Source organism: Aspergillus fumigatus, chromosome 1 (genome assembly GCF_000002655.1).
Source record: "Aspergillus fumigatus Af293 chromosome 1, whole genome shotgun sequence".
NCBI lineage: Eukaryota > Fungi > Ascomycota > Eurotiomycetes > Eurotiales > Aspergillaceae > Aspergillus > Aspergillus fumigatus.
Window position 1 is genome coordinate 663511 of NC_007194.1, and position 15992 is coordinate 679502.

The window sequence follows — 15992 nt, forward strand, 5'->3', positions numbered from 1 at the left end:
GCGACGGTCATGATGTGACCAAGGAGACTGAGGAGATAGCTTGACTCTCTGATTTTGCGCCACGGGTTGCTGTTGCAGAATGATACGCGATTTGGAGGCTGGACATTTGACTTCTTCCATTGGCCTCTCGAATTAGTTGATTTACAAGTCGGTATTTTGCATCAAGTCCTATGTCATGGTGCAAGCGGTTCTCATAGAGATCACCGAGGAAATACAAAGGACTACTTATGCTTTCAGATGTTCTACGCCGAGTTGAAAGGTCCCGTGTCATATCTTTAAGCGTATCATTTGCACAAGGGGTATCTAAAACACAAATCGAACTTCAAAACCCAGCATCACAAGATTGCGACTACTGCAGATGACACCCGTAACACGTCAAAGTATCGACTTGGAAACAAAGCCCAGGTGGCATCAAAATGTGAAAACCAAGGGTATCATTAAGTGTTCAGATACATGCAGGCGAATTAACATCGCGTTGGCGCAAACCGACTCAGAATAGGACAAGCCCGTCGGCGTATTTATATGTCTGCCATCACAGACTCGAGGATCTTGCGTTTGTATTGGGACAGCGACCGCTCCCGTTTCTGCATCTGTGCTCGTAATTTCATGTAACGTTGTTTCCATGTCATTTCAGACGCGGTGCTTTCTGCACCATCGACTTCGTAATCCGCATCGGTCATACTGTCAAGTTCAATAACGCTGTTGTCCATATCCTCCGTCATCCGTGACGATCCCTCAGGTTTACTGACATCTGTAGTCGAAATGCCGGTATCACTGTAGACGACCTTTGTGGAGAACTGAGAATCGTGTCTGTATTCATGGGAAATTGTATAGGTGAGATTGGGCGACGTCCTATCGGCCGCCATCGACGGACCTTCCCCAGCAGCTACGGGAACTCTCTCAACATTCACCGTCATGGAGCTCAAGACGGGGTTGGTAAAGCCAAAATGCGCTCCAAGCCCGAGGTAAAGAGCTGACGCAAGGGCCGACAACCCCGAGGGAAGTCGCATGTAGTTAGCACTCAAGCGCCTCAGGATGGAGAATGCCAAGGCGCGAGCCTCCTCAGCGCTCAGAGGTACTGCTCTGCCTGTGAGCTTCGCGCGGAGTAGCTCGTCTGAGAGGACACGGGCGACATCGTCAAGGCTAATGTCCAAGGTCGCGTTGTTACCAGACAGAGAATTGGTATTCGTATGCGGCATGACGTTTTGTACAGTACTCCCGCCGAAAAAGTCACTTGAATGAGCGCTAGAGCCGTTCCGATGACTAGGTTCCACCTTAAGGGATGCAGACGGAGTACTCATTCCATTGACCATTAGCGTCGGTGGTGTGGCAAGGCGGACAGGTCCGCCCAGGTGTTGTGGAACTTGTAGCTGAAGCTTGTTTGGTCTGGCAGTCGCATGAGGAAAAGGAGTGGGCGACTGTTGATACTGGGAGTCTGCGCGAGTTGTAGAATTCCGCTCTACCACCATAGCAGGCGAAGATCTTGACCCCGGACCCTGACTTGGCCTGGAATCAGTCCGACTAGGATTCACGGGAAACGTGGAGAATGGACCAGAGACAACGCCTCTCTGCGGAGGCCTACCCCGAGTCTTCCCTGTGATCGAAGCATTGCTGTTCGGCCAGGCAGAAGAAACCGCTGGACCATGCCGCCTCCGAGATCGCGACTTTTCACCAGAGGACGGATCGATCGCCGAGCGTGGTTCTGCCGTTGGCAGAAGAACTTCTGATGGATGATGCCCTCGTGGAATTATCGCTGACTGTGGATATCCAGCAGGCGATGCGTCTCGCTCTAGAGGTCTCCACCGAAGCTCTTGGCCTTGCTGGTTGTCGGTAGATCCATCAGCTGGGAATGACGATGCAGCGGTCATCCATGGATCGTTGTCAGGGAAAGCACTAAATGGGATGGCGCTCTGCGGAAATGTTGCAGACTGATCTGTAAATGAACCCGCCTGCAACACCCCCACGGACGTATCTAGCTGAGGTCGTTTCGTTGGCTTCTCGTTAGCTTGCTCCCTTTCATCGGCCCGTTTGCGCCCACGTTTCGGTTTCCACTCAGGGACAAGCGCACGCAAGGCAAGGTCTTCTTCTAGCGGTACGCCGTCGCGAGTGTCACTGACCGCGGCATTAGAGGCCGGAAGCTGGGTGTAGTACGGATGAGGATGGCCAAGGCAGTATTCGAAAAAGGCGTCTACATGCATTGCGCGCATCCAACGCTATAAATATTAGCATCTTCGGGATATCTTTGGCCGAGCGCAACTTAACGAACCTTGAGTCGTACCGCATATTGCTGAACCTTTTGCGTACTTTGCTTCTTCTCCGCCGAAGGGGGTTCTACGCCTAGTTCAATCGCCAACTGAATCCAAGTTTTCAGCTCCTTATTGTCCAGCTTCCGAATAAGCTCCCAGAGGGTGAAGATGCTGAAGCTTTTGCCATCGCTTCTAGGCGGAGACCGGAAAGTCTTTCGCAGCTCGGTGGTGTCTGTGGACATTGGAACGTTTGGGTTACAGTAAAGAATGAACGACACATAAGCATCGTCAATGGTTTCATCTCTAATATCGCGAGAGGGCAAGCCCCGCGAGACTGCCTGATCCATTGGTTCCCGAGCCTGCCTCTGGCGAACAGTATCATAAACTGGAGGAGACATCGATGGTCCAGAGCGCGTAGCTGACGTGGCAGGCGCAACTGGTCGTAAACCAGTAGGGGAAGATTGCAGACTGCGAGGGGTCGCTTTGCGATGTAGGGGAGGAGACTTTGACGCCCCTAACCGACTGCGGGCGCTCCCTAACGAAGAGCCACTCTGTAATCCTGGCTCCAACGTAGACGAGTATCTCGCATACTGCTGGATAACCGCCGGAGTTCCTCCAATATCATTCGGTTCCGACTGTGGTATCACACTGGTGAAAGAGCTTTCCATTGCAGGTAATGAACAAATCGAGACGAACAAAAACAAGGACTGGTTGGTTCCGAATTCTGAACGGTTGAAGGGGATCTGAGTATGAATAGAGAGTCCGGAGTCATTTGCAATGGTAGTAGATCCACCAAAAATGCCAAAGCTCAAATGCGAATAATTGGGCGCTAAATGCTATGAGGTCGAATGTTGTAGGTCAGGGACCAGCCCAGATCGAGCGCATAAAATATGCCTTATATGTCAACAAAGAGTGAACAATTTACAGATATATAGTCAGCATTGATATCGATGAGGTGAAGATTTCAAGTCTGGACATGTAAACGCCATCATCCCGACCTGGAACTGGGGGGAAGAGGAGAGATGGAGTGGCTGGACGATTCACGCCTTAAAAAGAGAGGCCGCTGACTGTTTCTATTTCGGGATCCTGATTGTTACTTGTCTTGGACTAGCATGGCGGCCTCGGGGCGGGGGAGTGGGTGCCTGGGCCTTTTGGCTGCTGTCACATGCACCACTAGACCACATTTGACCTCTGATGGCCTCAGGCATTCAGAATGTGCGGATTTTCTCTTATCGATAAACCTCTGTAAGGGCGATAATCGAACGGCAACACCAACTGACCTCATCGTTTCCTCTCCGTCCTCTCAGCCCTCCTGAGGCATTCCTAGTTAGTCGTTCTCATTCAATTATCGCTCATTCAGTTATCTCCACTGCTAAAGTTCAGTCCACTAACGCATGATGCTAGCCCCTGCGTGCTCAGTGGTATCTGAACTTCCAGTGCTGAGGAACTGACAGGCAGGTGGGCCATGTTTTATCTGCTGTTGTCCCAACCTTCTATCTGAAGTTAGGGCGAATCCTTACTCTACGCAATCATGTCTTCCTCAATGCGCTCATCCCGTCAGAGGATATCGAGCTTGTCCCGTCCTATTCGCACTAGTCGTACCCGAGTGCAATCATATCTTGAAGATAGTAGTTCAGATGATCGACTGGATGAAGACACAGACTCTGATCAGGAACGATCTAGACGAATGTCGCTTTCGCTGCGTCCACGCAGTTCAAACAGAGCCCCCGTTTCTTATCGCGAGGAATCTACAGATGATGACTTTGAGCGATCTTCTAACGAGGACCATTCAGCGGTCGCACCCGTTGAAGCTCCAACTCGATACACCTATCCGTTTCCCCAATCTGCTGGTAATGGCACATCTTCCCGGCCCAAACGCAATCGTACGGTCAAAACCAGGTCCCAGACTAGCAAGTCCAAAAGGCCCCCTGCCAAGAACCGCCTGGAATTGGGTAGGCCTCTCAACAAGCGTCCAAAAGTTCAGGCAGATGACATGCTCCCAATCGGCTCTGGAGTCATCCCACCCTGGCACACCCTTCCGTACCACATATTGTTTGACATCTTCTTTCGGGCATCGTTTCCATTGATGGATGAGAAGACAACAACCAGAAACAGTTCGACGCAATGGCTTGTGAGTGTTGCCTTGTTGTGTCGCGCTTTTCATGAGCCAGCATTGTCAGCCCTCTACCATTCTCCGCCTCTGATACCTATCAAATGCCATGCTCTGCTCAACCTGCTATGTCAGCCACAGGAGACACTTTCAACCAATTATAGAAATAAGATACAAGAGTTGCACATCGACGTGGAGATCCTGTTGCTCCACAAAAGCGGACCAACGCTCGGTTATTTTGATCTTCCTAAGCTTATCGAAAAGACACCTCAAGTAAAGAAAGTGCGGCTGTATCACAAAGATGACTTCATTGTGGGTCTCGCACCATGGCAGATACAACGATCTAAATGGGTCTATCCGGAGAGTCTATTCGAATCGATCAATACGAGCTTGATACACCTGCGCAGCTGGGATTGGAACAGCCGGTTTATGGAAGCGAAGCAACTCATTCCCTTCCTCCTCGGCAAACATCATGACCAGGCGTTCCGGGGCTTGCGCGAGTTACGACTGTTGCATGTCGCTTCAGAAGATATTGATCACGATGGAAGTGCAGAGCCATCCAACGAGCGGGAAGTGATTCTCGCTACCGCGATTAAGGAGCTCCCATATCTGCGTCGTCTGGAATTTTCCGAGTGCTCGATTGTCAACGAGCATCTTCTCCTCAATATGCCCTCGGCACTTACGTCCCTCACTATCAACAACTGCGATGAAGTGACCACCTCGAACCTCAGTGCATTTCTCGCTGCTCATGGGCAGCATCTCCGGGAACTCAACCTTAATCACAACAGGCATTTAAGTATGTCATTTGTTGTAGGACTAGCGGAGTATTGCCAGGTTCTTGAAAGGTTCAAGATGGACATATCTATGCATGACTGGTCCAGTTATCACGATGTGGAACCACATTTCCGCGAGTTGCTTGGTCCCTCTGAGGTGCCAACCTGGCCCTCCACATTGCAAGAGATTGAGCTGATACAATTGCGAAAATGGGATGATATGACAGCTGAGGTATTTTTTACGTCTCTTATCGATTCCGCAAGGGAACTTCGAAATTTACGCCGTTTAATTATCAGCGCCATCTTGAAGATTGGATGGCGTGACCGCGCAACTTTTAGAGAGAAATGGATTGGAAGGATGGAGAGGGTGTTCTTACGAAGAAGTCCTCCTCCGAACCCTGATCTTCGCAGCCTCCGTAAGGGAACCCCTCAGCTTGAACTGAACGATGCTGCCACCCAGTCTGAAACACACCATAGCGGCCTGTCGACGCCGTCCAAGCGCAAAAGCGCACGCCTTGCGAAACGTAAGCATTCAGAAACCGAAGATAATATGGAATTGAGCGCACCAGACCGAGCATCTGATGGTGGCGATGGAGACCTCTTTATCCAAGGCATGTGCGATATTGTCATGGTCAGAATTGACAATTTGCGCCCGACTGAACTACAGTTCAATGAACAAGATTTCCTTGATGATGAGCTTAGTGGTGACGAAGACTGGAATGGTAATGACTTTGACGCTACTGCGGCAGGGCATGCATGGTAATATGAACGTCTTCGGGTTCTTTGCCTTTCGTCTCTACGTTATTTCCGCTTTGTTCCGGTGCTGGATGGTCTCTTTTTCGCGCAAGTTCTGATACATGTGCCTGATTGGTTGACGGTTGCGCCTTCAGCACTTTATTCTACAAGTTTGAGCGCCGTAAGGTGGCGTTCTTGGCAAGGTGTTGGGCTACAGGATTAAAGATGGTTATTATCATGGTCAACGGTATGGGCGCATTAAGTGGCATACCCTGGTGTATCATGTTTCTGAATTTCTTTTCTCTAAAATGACTGTTCCGCATACTGGGGATATTCTCCAGTGAGAAACCACGCCAGCCCCTCCTTTGCGAAGCTATCTCTGAGGTGGTGGTAGAAGTACCCTACAGCATCACCTGGTCAAACAATTCATAATCTCATGTACAGTGCCTTGGACTCGTCATCTTATTAACAATGTGCGCAGACTCCGCCGCGACTATTTCGAACCGTGTTAGGTAGGCGCAACCGGTCTGCGGAACCATGCATGAACTCACTTCTCAATCAGTGGAAAACGAATTCGCCATTGATATTTTCAATACGCTCAGACAGATTCACGTCAGCATCTTGGAATTCGCCGTCCTGATTTGCCAACTGAGCCCGGAGGACGGGAACCTGGCCACCTCCTTCGATGGCGAAGTGAACATCCTGGGCAGAATGAGAGAAGTCGACACCGTCCCATTGAAAGTGACCTGCATCGATAAGTCATCTGGCACTCTGTATCTGGATCATTTATAGAAGGCGGAAGTACCGTTGTCGTTTCCGAGGCAGGTGTTTAGGTCAATCGAGGCGTCCTGCAAATCACCATCGGCGTTACGGAGTCGAGCAACGAGTCTGTGGCCATCCTCGATACGGATGTCTTCAGCGGTGAGGTGGAAGCTCATTTTGAATGTAAAGATAGTCAAGAATGTCTCTTGGGGGGAGATGGCACTGATTGATCTGGAATGAAGATGAGTATCTGTACTCTTTCGCGGGGAACAGCTTTACATTTATACCATCGCCGTCCTGAGATGTGGGCCCTTGCCCATACAGTTTATAGCATGATGGATCAGCTAACCACCTGGCCTTGCCCTATTTGTTCCCATATCGCGCAATTTTACAGAGTAGACTCTAGTGGGTAGCGCTGTGGCAGTTGCGACATTGAGCAGCGAACAGCGTCCCTGGCTCTGTGCGGACATATCCCCTTTTGGCTTCGAGCTGCGAGAATCTTAGGCAACAATATTTCACCAGCCACGATTGTACTGCAGCATGCAGTCACCGCCATATTGGAGCTGGGGGTTGACTCCACTTTGTGTGCTGCTATCGAGGCGCTTGGCGGCCACTTGAGAGGTGGACCCTGAGGGGCATTCAATCTGTCTTATTCTGACCCCGCTCTTCTGACTTGTCCCTTCGAAAATCACTAGGTGAGGCAGGAGGTACGGATAGTCCCATCATGATAAGATGCTGTATGCATGTCGTGTATGAGGCTATGCTGTTGTAGTTCGCTATCCGCTGTCGCACATTGTCATGTCGACTGTTGCGCGCAGCAAATCAAAACAGGATGAGGAGGCGGGTGTAGGTAACGTTTACAGGGCTGATGTAACTGTTAATTATTGGCTCCACAACGGATTATATCCGACTTACAGGGATAAAGGACGCAGCGGTGGGGGAAGGAATGGTAATATTGCTCCTTCCATGTGCCAGTCACTGAAGCAAATGGTCAACTCCGAAACATGCCCAGGGAAATGAGGGGTACGGAGGGGTTGATAAGGGATGAACAATACTCTCGACGATATCTTTGGGTACCTCTGCATTCGATCTTCTGCATCACTTTATCGGCGCTATGTAACGGTGTTGTTCGTCCGCTCATGGTCTAGAGACAGGGTGAGATATCGCTGGATATCCAAATCATCGAGAAAGAGAGAGAGAGAGAGCAGGAAGACTAAGAATTACCAATATCCAGACATTTGTCGTAACATGTTGCTGGTGACTCGAGAGACCCGAGGTCTCCGAAGTCGATCCAAGACATGAATCCAAAAAGCAATGTATTGCAAGACTTTGTGCTGTGGTGAAACTGACAAGGTATCACTATATGGTTTTCGAATGAGCAGGTAGGTCCAAGTCTGCTGATTATTCGGACAGATTCCTCTGAGCAAACACAGTCGACTCTCAATGTTGCCTTTTGTTAATCCTTCACAGATATAAGGCGATTCTTTATCCCTTACCCGGGATGGTTTCCTATCTAACTGAAAAGATGCACATTCATCACCTCAATATTTCCACTGCTGAAATCTGCAACCCGCCATGCGCCTTTCATGTCAATCGTAGGCATGATAGAAACAGGCTCCATAGATTGCCTCCAAAGTCAACACGTCCATAACCTTGGGCGTTCTGCGGAGAAGCTATCCTCAGAGTTGCCGGTCATGGTAAGAGATGCAGCATGGTCATAGTACAATCACCTTTTGTTATAAAGAGTCGTTACTCACTGACGTAAACTTGCTGATCGCATACTCTCAAATTACCAAGTCCTTGCAGATCACTCGGGCCATACTGCTTCTCAAGTCACATCATTGGCGACGACATTCATGACAATCTTGAGTGGCAGAAGCTGCTCGTTATTACTGCCCGTTCAGTGTGCAGCTCAGCTTTTCGCTTGCTCCATTGTATTCGCTTCCAGGCGTCAGGGAAGCCCGACCTCAATGATGATCAAGTCTTGTTGTGCTCTGATAAGAGAGTCGCTCTCGATGATGCTGGTAAATGAGTCACAACTAAAGTGTTATCTTTGTTTCACACATAGATAACACAGGCGGAAGTGGTTGTTGGGCTTTCGTGATAGGCACGAAGCAAGGGTAGATACATGTGTATCTCGGCGCTTTCGCTCTAAGGCCGCATATGCTGGATTTCATAGAACTTGTCGGATGCCGTCATGTCATTGTTTGAGCACACCGTCTTCGCTCTTATTTCAAACCCTGTTGAATGCATGCAGTGACGCAGTCTACGGAGGGTCGTAGGCATCAGGAAGCCTTGCGTCGTGATCTGAGAATCCTAGATGAGATCCATGCTGAGCTTTGAAGAGATAGCTTGAAGAAACAACGGCGTTGAGACTGATCTACCCTCGAATCTGTGCCAGCCACTTTTGTAGCTACTCCTTGCAGCCTCGGCCATGGGCTTCCAGAAAGTAGAAGGGGCTGCAATTTTCAGGGCCAATCACTACGGGAAACACGACGGAAAATATATCGGCGATCAGAAACTCTAGGATGTATTGAAAGCTTAATGATGCTTCAGCCCGACGGTTATTAGTCAACTTAGATGCATCTCATGCAATATCATGCAATGCGCGTTTCTGTGCATGGTTCATGCATTAAGCTCATTCTATAGTCATGAGGCTAACCAACCCACGCTGCTACACAGGACCATCTCTCAGCGGGAGTCTCATCGATAATGCAGTTGTAATACTCACTGAACATTGTCAGTAGCATTATTTAGGAAACGTGGTTGGCGTCCTGCTGGTATCTTGGCGCCTTCTGGATGATCGAGATGCTTTTCAGAATGAAAGTTCGCTACATATCCTTGGTAATCGCCCGACTTCTTGGTCGCTTTTCCATTCTTCAACCACCCTGTTGATTTCCTTTCTGAAGTTGTTGAAGTAGGACCCCAAGCGTCAATATGTTTATCACATGGTAGATTGTAGGCATTCTTGTCGCTGTGACCGTGGTGCGGGCTGCCTGGGTTATCATTTATCGATTGTTCTTCCGTCCTTTGGCAAAGGTTCTAGGACCTTTTCTCGGAGTGTTCTCCTTTTACTCATTGTGGTACAACGCACACAGAGAAAACTCTGTTCAGAGAGGGAGAAGCTCCATCAAAATATGGCAATTCAAATCCCCTCATCATGGACGATATCTTTCTATTGACCAGTCTTAGGCCCAGGAGTACGCATCAATACTAGGACGTGGTCCACCTCAAAGACATACCTAGGAGACCTTGACAAGATCCAGTATTTTGGATCTCGGTTCGGCAAAAGCCCGTCTTTCTACGTGTGCCCTTGATTTAGATAATTACAAGTTGACTATTCCCGATAACGACGTCCATCAGGTCAGACGAGCAGCTTTAAACCTTTCTTTTCGCGCACAGATAGTCTTCGTGCTAGAAAAGTCGTACAAGGTCAGGACAGAAGTTGATGAATCGGGTGCGATTGGCGTTCGAGTCTACGGGGAATATTGACCTGCATTATGGATTTCGAGCAGTTCCCCTTGACGTTCTCATCAACTATGCGTTCGATATTTATAATGACTCTTGGGCAAGGAGAACTTGGGCGTTGAGATACCCTAGATGCTTCGTGACATAGGCCCTACATTGTCGTTCTTCCAGGGATTTTCTTCCATGCGAGACCTGGCTATTCAGAGTCCGTTCTGGCTCGCCAGGTTGATGAGCAAGTCACCGTCAAGAATGACGATGGATCGCGAGGTAAGAAACACCTGCTCATAATCCATTTTGGTCTGTGGTATGGTTTGATTCTCATTGTACTCCGTGTTGCAAGCACCAGATCTCGAAAGTCAAAGGAGCCGTGGAAAGAGGTGATGAAGTCTCACGAAAGACAATCTTCCACTAACTCCTTCGACCAGCAGACACGGAAGGATACAAAGTGCCAACTGCCGAGCAACTCAGTGACAATGCCTATGTCCTTGTTGCCGCCGTTGCTGATAAAGCAGGTAACGAATGACAATTGCAGCATATAATGTCGTCACCAATCTGGGTTGGCACGTTTCATTCTACTCACAGTACAGGCAAATATGAAGAGCTCTGTAGACGATGCCCTCGGTTCATATTCAAGTCCTCTTAGAAAGATAGGTATCTCGAGATCTCAAAAAGCCACTGGCTGAATCAACCACATCTAGAGCGCTGGAATACAAATTGTTGTGTTTTTTTGGGATGTATGATGAGAAGTAGTTCTTGTATAATAATCATTCTCTGGCTTTCCTCGACGTCTTCAGATCGTCACGTTGCCGAAATACTCGACCGAGGGTGACATAGAGCTCTGCATATGTGAGTCTACACCATGTCAGTGTGACAATAATCACGATCCAAATACAATTGAAGTCAATACGCACTGCATCCCAACACATTGCTGTGTGTCCTTGCCAAACGAGAAGAGATTCTTTTCGAGGGCGCTTGTGTGGTAGGGTCTCACCAGCGTGCCGGATCAAGCTTCGCTGTGTTCAGAAAATGGCCCTCCTTTCGATGCACTATCCAGGAGCTCATACTAACAGTAGTCTACATGAATCAGTATCACCAACCAAGAAAAGGATACACCTGTTATCCCCCCTTTGGGACATGGTAGCCATGGACCTCAGCACCCGGCCCGGGAACGGTTCGTAAACGACATCGAAGCACAATCTGGTTGTGTACGTGGAAATCTTATAGTACGGTGAGATATGCTTACTGAACCCCTTTTAAATCCGGTGGAGGCTCTACCTGCTTGAATAAGGCCCGTGTGTGCTGTTTGAGCTGAACAATAGCTACTTAGCCCCGGTTCCGCTTCAGGTCCTTGCTAGCCACAGCCCACAGCTACAGCAACACAGATAAACAGCCCAGCTCTTTCAGACTCGTCTCTCCTCTTCTTCTCACTACGCCATCATTCTCTTACTCTACGTATCCCACTTCATCGACCAGCCCTCCAACGAAGCCTTACTTTGATTTAGCCACAACCACACTTTACAATCAACATATTCTCTTGAATCTCCAAAAAATCTAACATCATGCCTATGACCTGGGACCACGAGGCTGATGCCAAGGTGCGCCTCAGTTTAACACGCTCAATCAACACTAATGCTGACAGGAACAGCTTCTCCTCAGAATCCTCACCACCAGTAACATCAAGCTCGACTACGAAGACCTTGCCAAACATATGGGACCCGGTCAGTACCCACATAAATCAAATAACTACGAGCACTATCAAGAAGCAGAACTTGTTGACACAAATGAACACAGATTGCACTATATTTGCTATCCAGCGCAGACTCCAACGTCTCAGAACGGATCCTAGGGCTGGCAGCGCTACCAACGGGGATTCCTCTACTCCTCCTACTCCGGAGAAACGCAAACGCGGCTGCGCAAAGAAGGACGCCAACGGTGATGGCGCAGAGAAGGACAAGGCCAGCCCTAAGAAAGCTAAGAAGGCTAAGAAATAGGAGAACGGATCTGCTGTCGACAGCGCTTGAGCTTGGCTGATTTGCTATTATGTATCAGTTCTCTGATGGTCAGGGCTTCTTTCTTGCCTCTGGTTGTTGCGTTGTGTTCTAGTTTTGTAGCTGGATATGGGGGGTGGACACGGGCTTAACGCGGTTCCTGTGGTACTAGTCTCTTAGGGCAGCCGTTATGAAATACAGCTTGGGTTTAATTGAGTCATTAAATTCAGCTACTGCGTCTCTGTTGCCGGCCTTGGACGTAGGCAACATTATATAGGCGCATCTGCTTGTCTGTAAACGCAGCTGGACTGTCCCCTCATAGCTGAGTTCCATGTCAGGGTCCTTTGCATTCACTGATGCAGTGCTTTAAGGACAACCCGTGTATCACCTTATGCGATAATAATCATAGAATGGATTGCGTGCTTGTCACAACCTTAGATACAGGAAGAATAAGTAGACCCTGCTGCCCTCGCAATTTCCAAACCTGCGGCCAACTCCCAAGCAACGAAAACCATGAACCATGTCGCCCAACGGCATCAAATCAAGCATAATTCATCGTGTCCATGTCTTCCATTTTCACACCCGCCTCATCGGGCAGGAACTCAGAAGCAGAGCTCTCGGGATCATCTTCTCCCTGCTCGTCGTCCTCGTAGTTAACCATACCAGCAGGAAGAACGCTCGCCTTGCGGGAACGCTTAGTAGGAGTGGTTAGAATACCAAAGACGGCTTCATCAGATTCCTCGGTCTTTACGAAGCCACTTTGGACCTGAACCTGGTTTCCTGAAAGAGTGGGATGGAGCGGCTTCTTCTTAGTAGGCGTGTCAATCTCGTCCTCAGCGGCTTCCATCTTGACTAGACTGGTTTCATTCTCCTTGTTTTTAAGAGGGGTGATGTTTTCGTTATCATCAGCAGAAGTACCGGCTTTTCCACTGCGCTTCCGCTTGGAACCGGGGGTCTCAACGGGAGTAGCGGTCTTTTTGGCCTTCTTAGGGGTGGAGGTGTCGCTGCCGCCAATGGTGAAACCACCGCTGCCAGACGCCTTTACAATTTGGCGCATTTTGACGAGACGTTCTCTGATGGCACGGGGGGTAGGCTTATCATTATCATCAGTGCCAGCTGCTTAGCGTTAGTGATTATCATATAGAATATTCGGAATACGTGACTCGAATGGGGAACTTACGCCAAGCTGCAGCAACCTTGTTTGTATCAACGGAAAGGTCATGGGTTTCGAGGATCTTCAGCAAGAGCTGGGTTTGAGTCCTGGTGTCAGTCTTGAGTCTCATAGTGAGGAGAGTGTACTCACTAGCTGATCATTCTCGGGAGTCCAGCGCATAGGCATCGTGGAGTTATGAGTGATACGTAGGGTGTTCAGATATGGTGATTAACGGAGTGGAAGAAGAGCACAAAGTAGATAGCTGGAGAGTATGGCCAAGAGTAGAAGTGGGTAGAGAGAAAGCTGAGAGGAGTAGTGAAAGTAGATGTCAAGGAAGGTCGAGGTAAGAAGAGTAAAGAAGATGAAGAGGTGACAGAATGTGTTGCAGAGTACCAAGAGGACAACAAGAGGACAAGAAGAGGAAGCAGGTCTCAACCTTCCACTTCTCTGTTAGTGTGACTCTATAGTTCTGGCAGTGAATATCCACGGATCCAAGTACAAGATCACCCACACCTCACTGGTGTTGTTGTAATTCCCTCATCTAAATCCCTCGGACGGTGACAGACTGTGGGAACATCTCACACCTCTCCCACCTATTCTGTATGCCAGAGTTGTCATCTTCGACAACCTGCTGTATCCCAAACGTGTCACTTATACTGATGGTTTAACCTCATCCATCTGTCACTTTTGTTTTTTACAGCAGATAAGCGGTGTAGGGATACAATCCAGCCCAAGTCCTCAAATCTACAAGTCAATGTCAGAATCCTTCCAACTCTGCATCATCAGTGTCCAGGATGTTCCTGCATCTTTGTCTGTTAGATGGATCTATCAACTGTCTAAGTATCTAGCATGGATGATGGCGTTGGATTATCTGCATCAGATGTCTAGTGCTTTCTTCCTGCTCGTATGTTTGGCCAATTGTTGGGATCGCCATTGGTTTAAGTTCAAGGATGTGTTGCCAATGCGCAATCACAAAGTCTCAAGAACTACAATATCCAGTGCGGATTGTGGCAGTTTTGTCCTTTTTCTTGTGGGTTTAAAGATTGCATGTATAAATCTCTGTCAATTACTCTGTTCCCCTCCTTACTACCTGTTTGGTGCTCTGATCATTCATGTCTCCTTGTACCTGTACTCGACCTTGACATTCACAGACTTCTCCAGTCTGCATCTTTGGTACAACTTGGTATTTTGACAGAGATATCCAGTATTTCTGTGTTGTAATTATGTCCTTTTCTCTAATCTACCAGTCAATACACATATAAATCAGAGTCAAGTCTGTGGTTGGCTACTTGAGCTTTAGGTCTCTTTTGTGATTCCTACCACCACATACTACTATCTTCAGAAACACACTTCTCTCCAAATCCATATAAATGTCCCTGAGCTACATTGATGCCATCTACTTCACCTAAATCAAGCAGTTTGCATCACGATTTCTTCCAACCAACACTTAAGTACAAGTACCGCTACCAGTCCCCGAATCTCCTCCAAAAATCCACAAAATGGTCAATTGGAAAGCCAGCGAGTCTACCGACCGTCTGATCGCGGTGCTTATCGCAGCTCATCCAGGCCTTAAGGTTCCCTTCCCTTCCCCCCCCCAAAACACAAAATACCAGGCTCACTTCCCCTAGCTCGAATACCAAGCAATGGCCACCCTCTTCGGCCAGGGAGCCACCTACGACGCCATCGAAGGCCGCTTCCGCCGCTACCGCAAAATGGCCGACGATGTCAAAGCCGACGCGCTGAGCAGGGGCATCACCGAGTTACCGCGGGGGCGGAACGGCACCACAAGCAGCACCAGCAGCAGCCTCACGCCTCGGACCCCGCGCGGACCACGCGGCGGCATCACCAAACCTTCGTCTTCTACTGGGAAAAGTAGGAAGAGCACTGTTAGCCAGGTGCTCTCGACGCCGACTAAAAGGGGCCAAGGAAGAGGCGGTAGCAACAACAGCAACAACGCCAGCGGCATGTCGTTCATGGAGGCGATCTTCCTCGATGGTGGGCTCTCCGAGGAAGACAAGAAGGTGAAAAGCGAGGCTGCTGAGATACTGACAGGGCTGGTGGGAAATTCAGCCGTCGTGTATGATCTGACGAGTGCCAGTACGCCCACTGCGTCGTCTGCTTCAATTACCTCCATGAAGATGGAGGATGCCGCGGAGAGTTTCTCGTCGGCGTTTGGCGATGCTGTCAAACAGGAAGGTCGGGGGATCGGTCATGTTACTGGCGGGGATATCGACGTGCCTGCTATTGAACATGATGGGTTCGATATGGCGGGTTTGTACTTTCACGGTCATGGGGGGTACGGCATGGATGATATCTATGGCGGGGCTGCGTGAATACTGACGGATAGTTAGTGGCCAGGGCGGTCCATCTGTGTCCAACGTCAGGTAGCAGGGGGGAAAAAGGGGGAATACGAGCTGGATTGATAAATGGGGCTAGAAATTGTACTGTGCGTGATGAGGGTACATTAGGTGGGCGGAAGCAGGGAAAGATGTGACATATCACAACAAGAGGAGGCATACATAAGTGGCCGTGGAGGTGCATCGTACTTTTGCCGTTTTGTGCATGCATTTGCCTAAAGAAAAGTCCGGTCCTTAATCTGGTGTTTCAGGTCTGTCCTTGGTAGTACTTGTCTTCCATTAAGAAAATTGGACCTAGCCCTAAGCCCTATTCCCAATCAAGATCATGCCGTAAGGAGAGTACTATAAAGGAGAACAAGCGTAGACAAACACGGAGCCGCGCGTGTGAGATCCAGAAACT

At 49.0% G+C, this 15992-nt stretch overlaps 6 protein-coding genes across 6 annotated transcripts; 3 read left to right on the plus strand and 3 right to left on the minus strand.

Moving 5' to 3' along the window:
* Nucleotides 1–58: 58 nt before the first annotated feature.
* Nucleotides 59–3266, minus strand: abp2 (putative ARS binding protein Abp2). Its single transcript, XM_744884.2, has 2 exons — nt 2267–3266; nt 59–2213 (listed from the first exon to the last, which is right to left on the minus strand). Exons 1-2 carry the CDS (start codon nt 2912–2914, stop codon nt 519–521), a joined length of 2343 nt encoding a protein of 780 aa, XP_749977.1. The 5' UTR covers nt 2915–3266; the 3' UTR covers nt 59–518.
* Nucleotides 3267–3777: 511 nt separating this feature from the next.
* On the plus strand, nt 3778–5892 carry AFUA_1G02280 (uncharacterized protein; the record flags this gene model as incomplete). The annotated part of the gene is made up of 1 exon (XM_744885.1): nt 3778–5892. The coding sequence occupies one exon, from the start codon at nt 3778–3780 to the stop codon at nt 5890–5892; it is 2115 nt and encodes a 704-aa protein (XP_749978.1).
* A 243-nt stretch (nt 5893–6135) lies between these two features.
* Nucleotides 6136–6802, minus strand: AFUA_1G02290 (CVNH domain-containing protein; the record flags this gene model as incomplete). The annotated part of the gene is made up of 2 exons (XM_744886.2): nt 6136–6610; nt 6670–6802. The coding sequence occupies 2 exons, from the start codon at nt 6800–6802 to the stop codon at nt 6423–6425; spliced, it is 321 nt and encodes a 106-aa protein (XP_749979.1). The 3' UTR covers nt 6136–6422.
* A 4857-nt stretch (nt 6803–11659) lies between these two features.
* AFUA_1G02300 (uncharacterized protein) lies at nt 11660–12085 on the plus strand (the record flags this gene model as incomplete). The annotated part of the gene is made up of 2 exons (XM_744887.1): nt 11660–11812; nt 11909–12085. The coding sequence occupies 2 exons, from the start codon at nt 11660–11662 to the stop codon at nt 12083–12085; spliced, it is 330 nt and encodes a 109-aa protein (XP_749980.1).
* A 313-nt stretch (nt 12086–12398) lies between these two features.
* On the minus strand, nt 12399–13879 carry AFUA_1G02310 (uncharacterized protein). The gene is made up of 3 exons (XM_744888.2): nt 13386–13879; nt 13263–13329; nt 12399–13198 (listed from the first exon to the last, which is right to left on the minus strand). Exons 1-3 carry the CDS (start codon nt 13419–13421, stop codon nt 12624–12626), a joined length of 678 nt encoding a protein of 225 aa, XP_749981.2. The 5' UTR covers nt 13422–13879; the 3' UTR covers nt 12399–12623.
* An 855-nt stretch (nt 13880–14734) lies between these two features.
* Nucleotides 14735–15568, plus strand: AFUA_1G02320 (uncharacterized protein; the record flags this gene model as incomplete). The annotated part of the gene is made up of 2 exons (XM_744889.2): nt 14735–14809; nt 14864–15568. The coding sequence occupies 2 exons, from the start codon at nt 14735–14737 to the stop codon at nt 15566–15568; spliced, it is 780 nt and encodes a 259-aa protein (XP_749982.2).
* Nucleotides 15569–15992: the final 424 nt, after the last annotated feature.

Coding starts and splice junctions, on each gene's coding strand:
- abp2 (XM_744884.2), bottom strand. CDS start 2,914: ATGGAAAGCTCTTTCACCAGTGTGATACCACAGTCGGAACCGAATGAT. Junction 2,214..2,266: donor AATATGCGGTACGACTCAAG/GTTCGTTAAGTT, acceptor TAATATTTATAG/CGTTGGATGCGCGCAATGCA.
- AFUA_1G02310 (XM_744888.2), bottom strand. CDS start 13,421: ATGCCTATGCGCTGGACTCCCGAGAATGATCAGCTA. Junction 13,330..13,385: donor CTCCCGAGAATGATCAGCTA/GTGAGTACACTC, acceptor ACTCAAACCCAG/CTCTTGCTGAAGATCCTCGA. Junction 13,199..13,262: donor CAAGGTTGCTGCAGCTTGGC/GTAAGTTCCCCA, acceptor AACGCTAAGCAG/CTGGCACTGATGATAATGAT.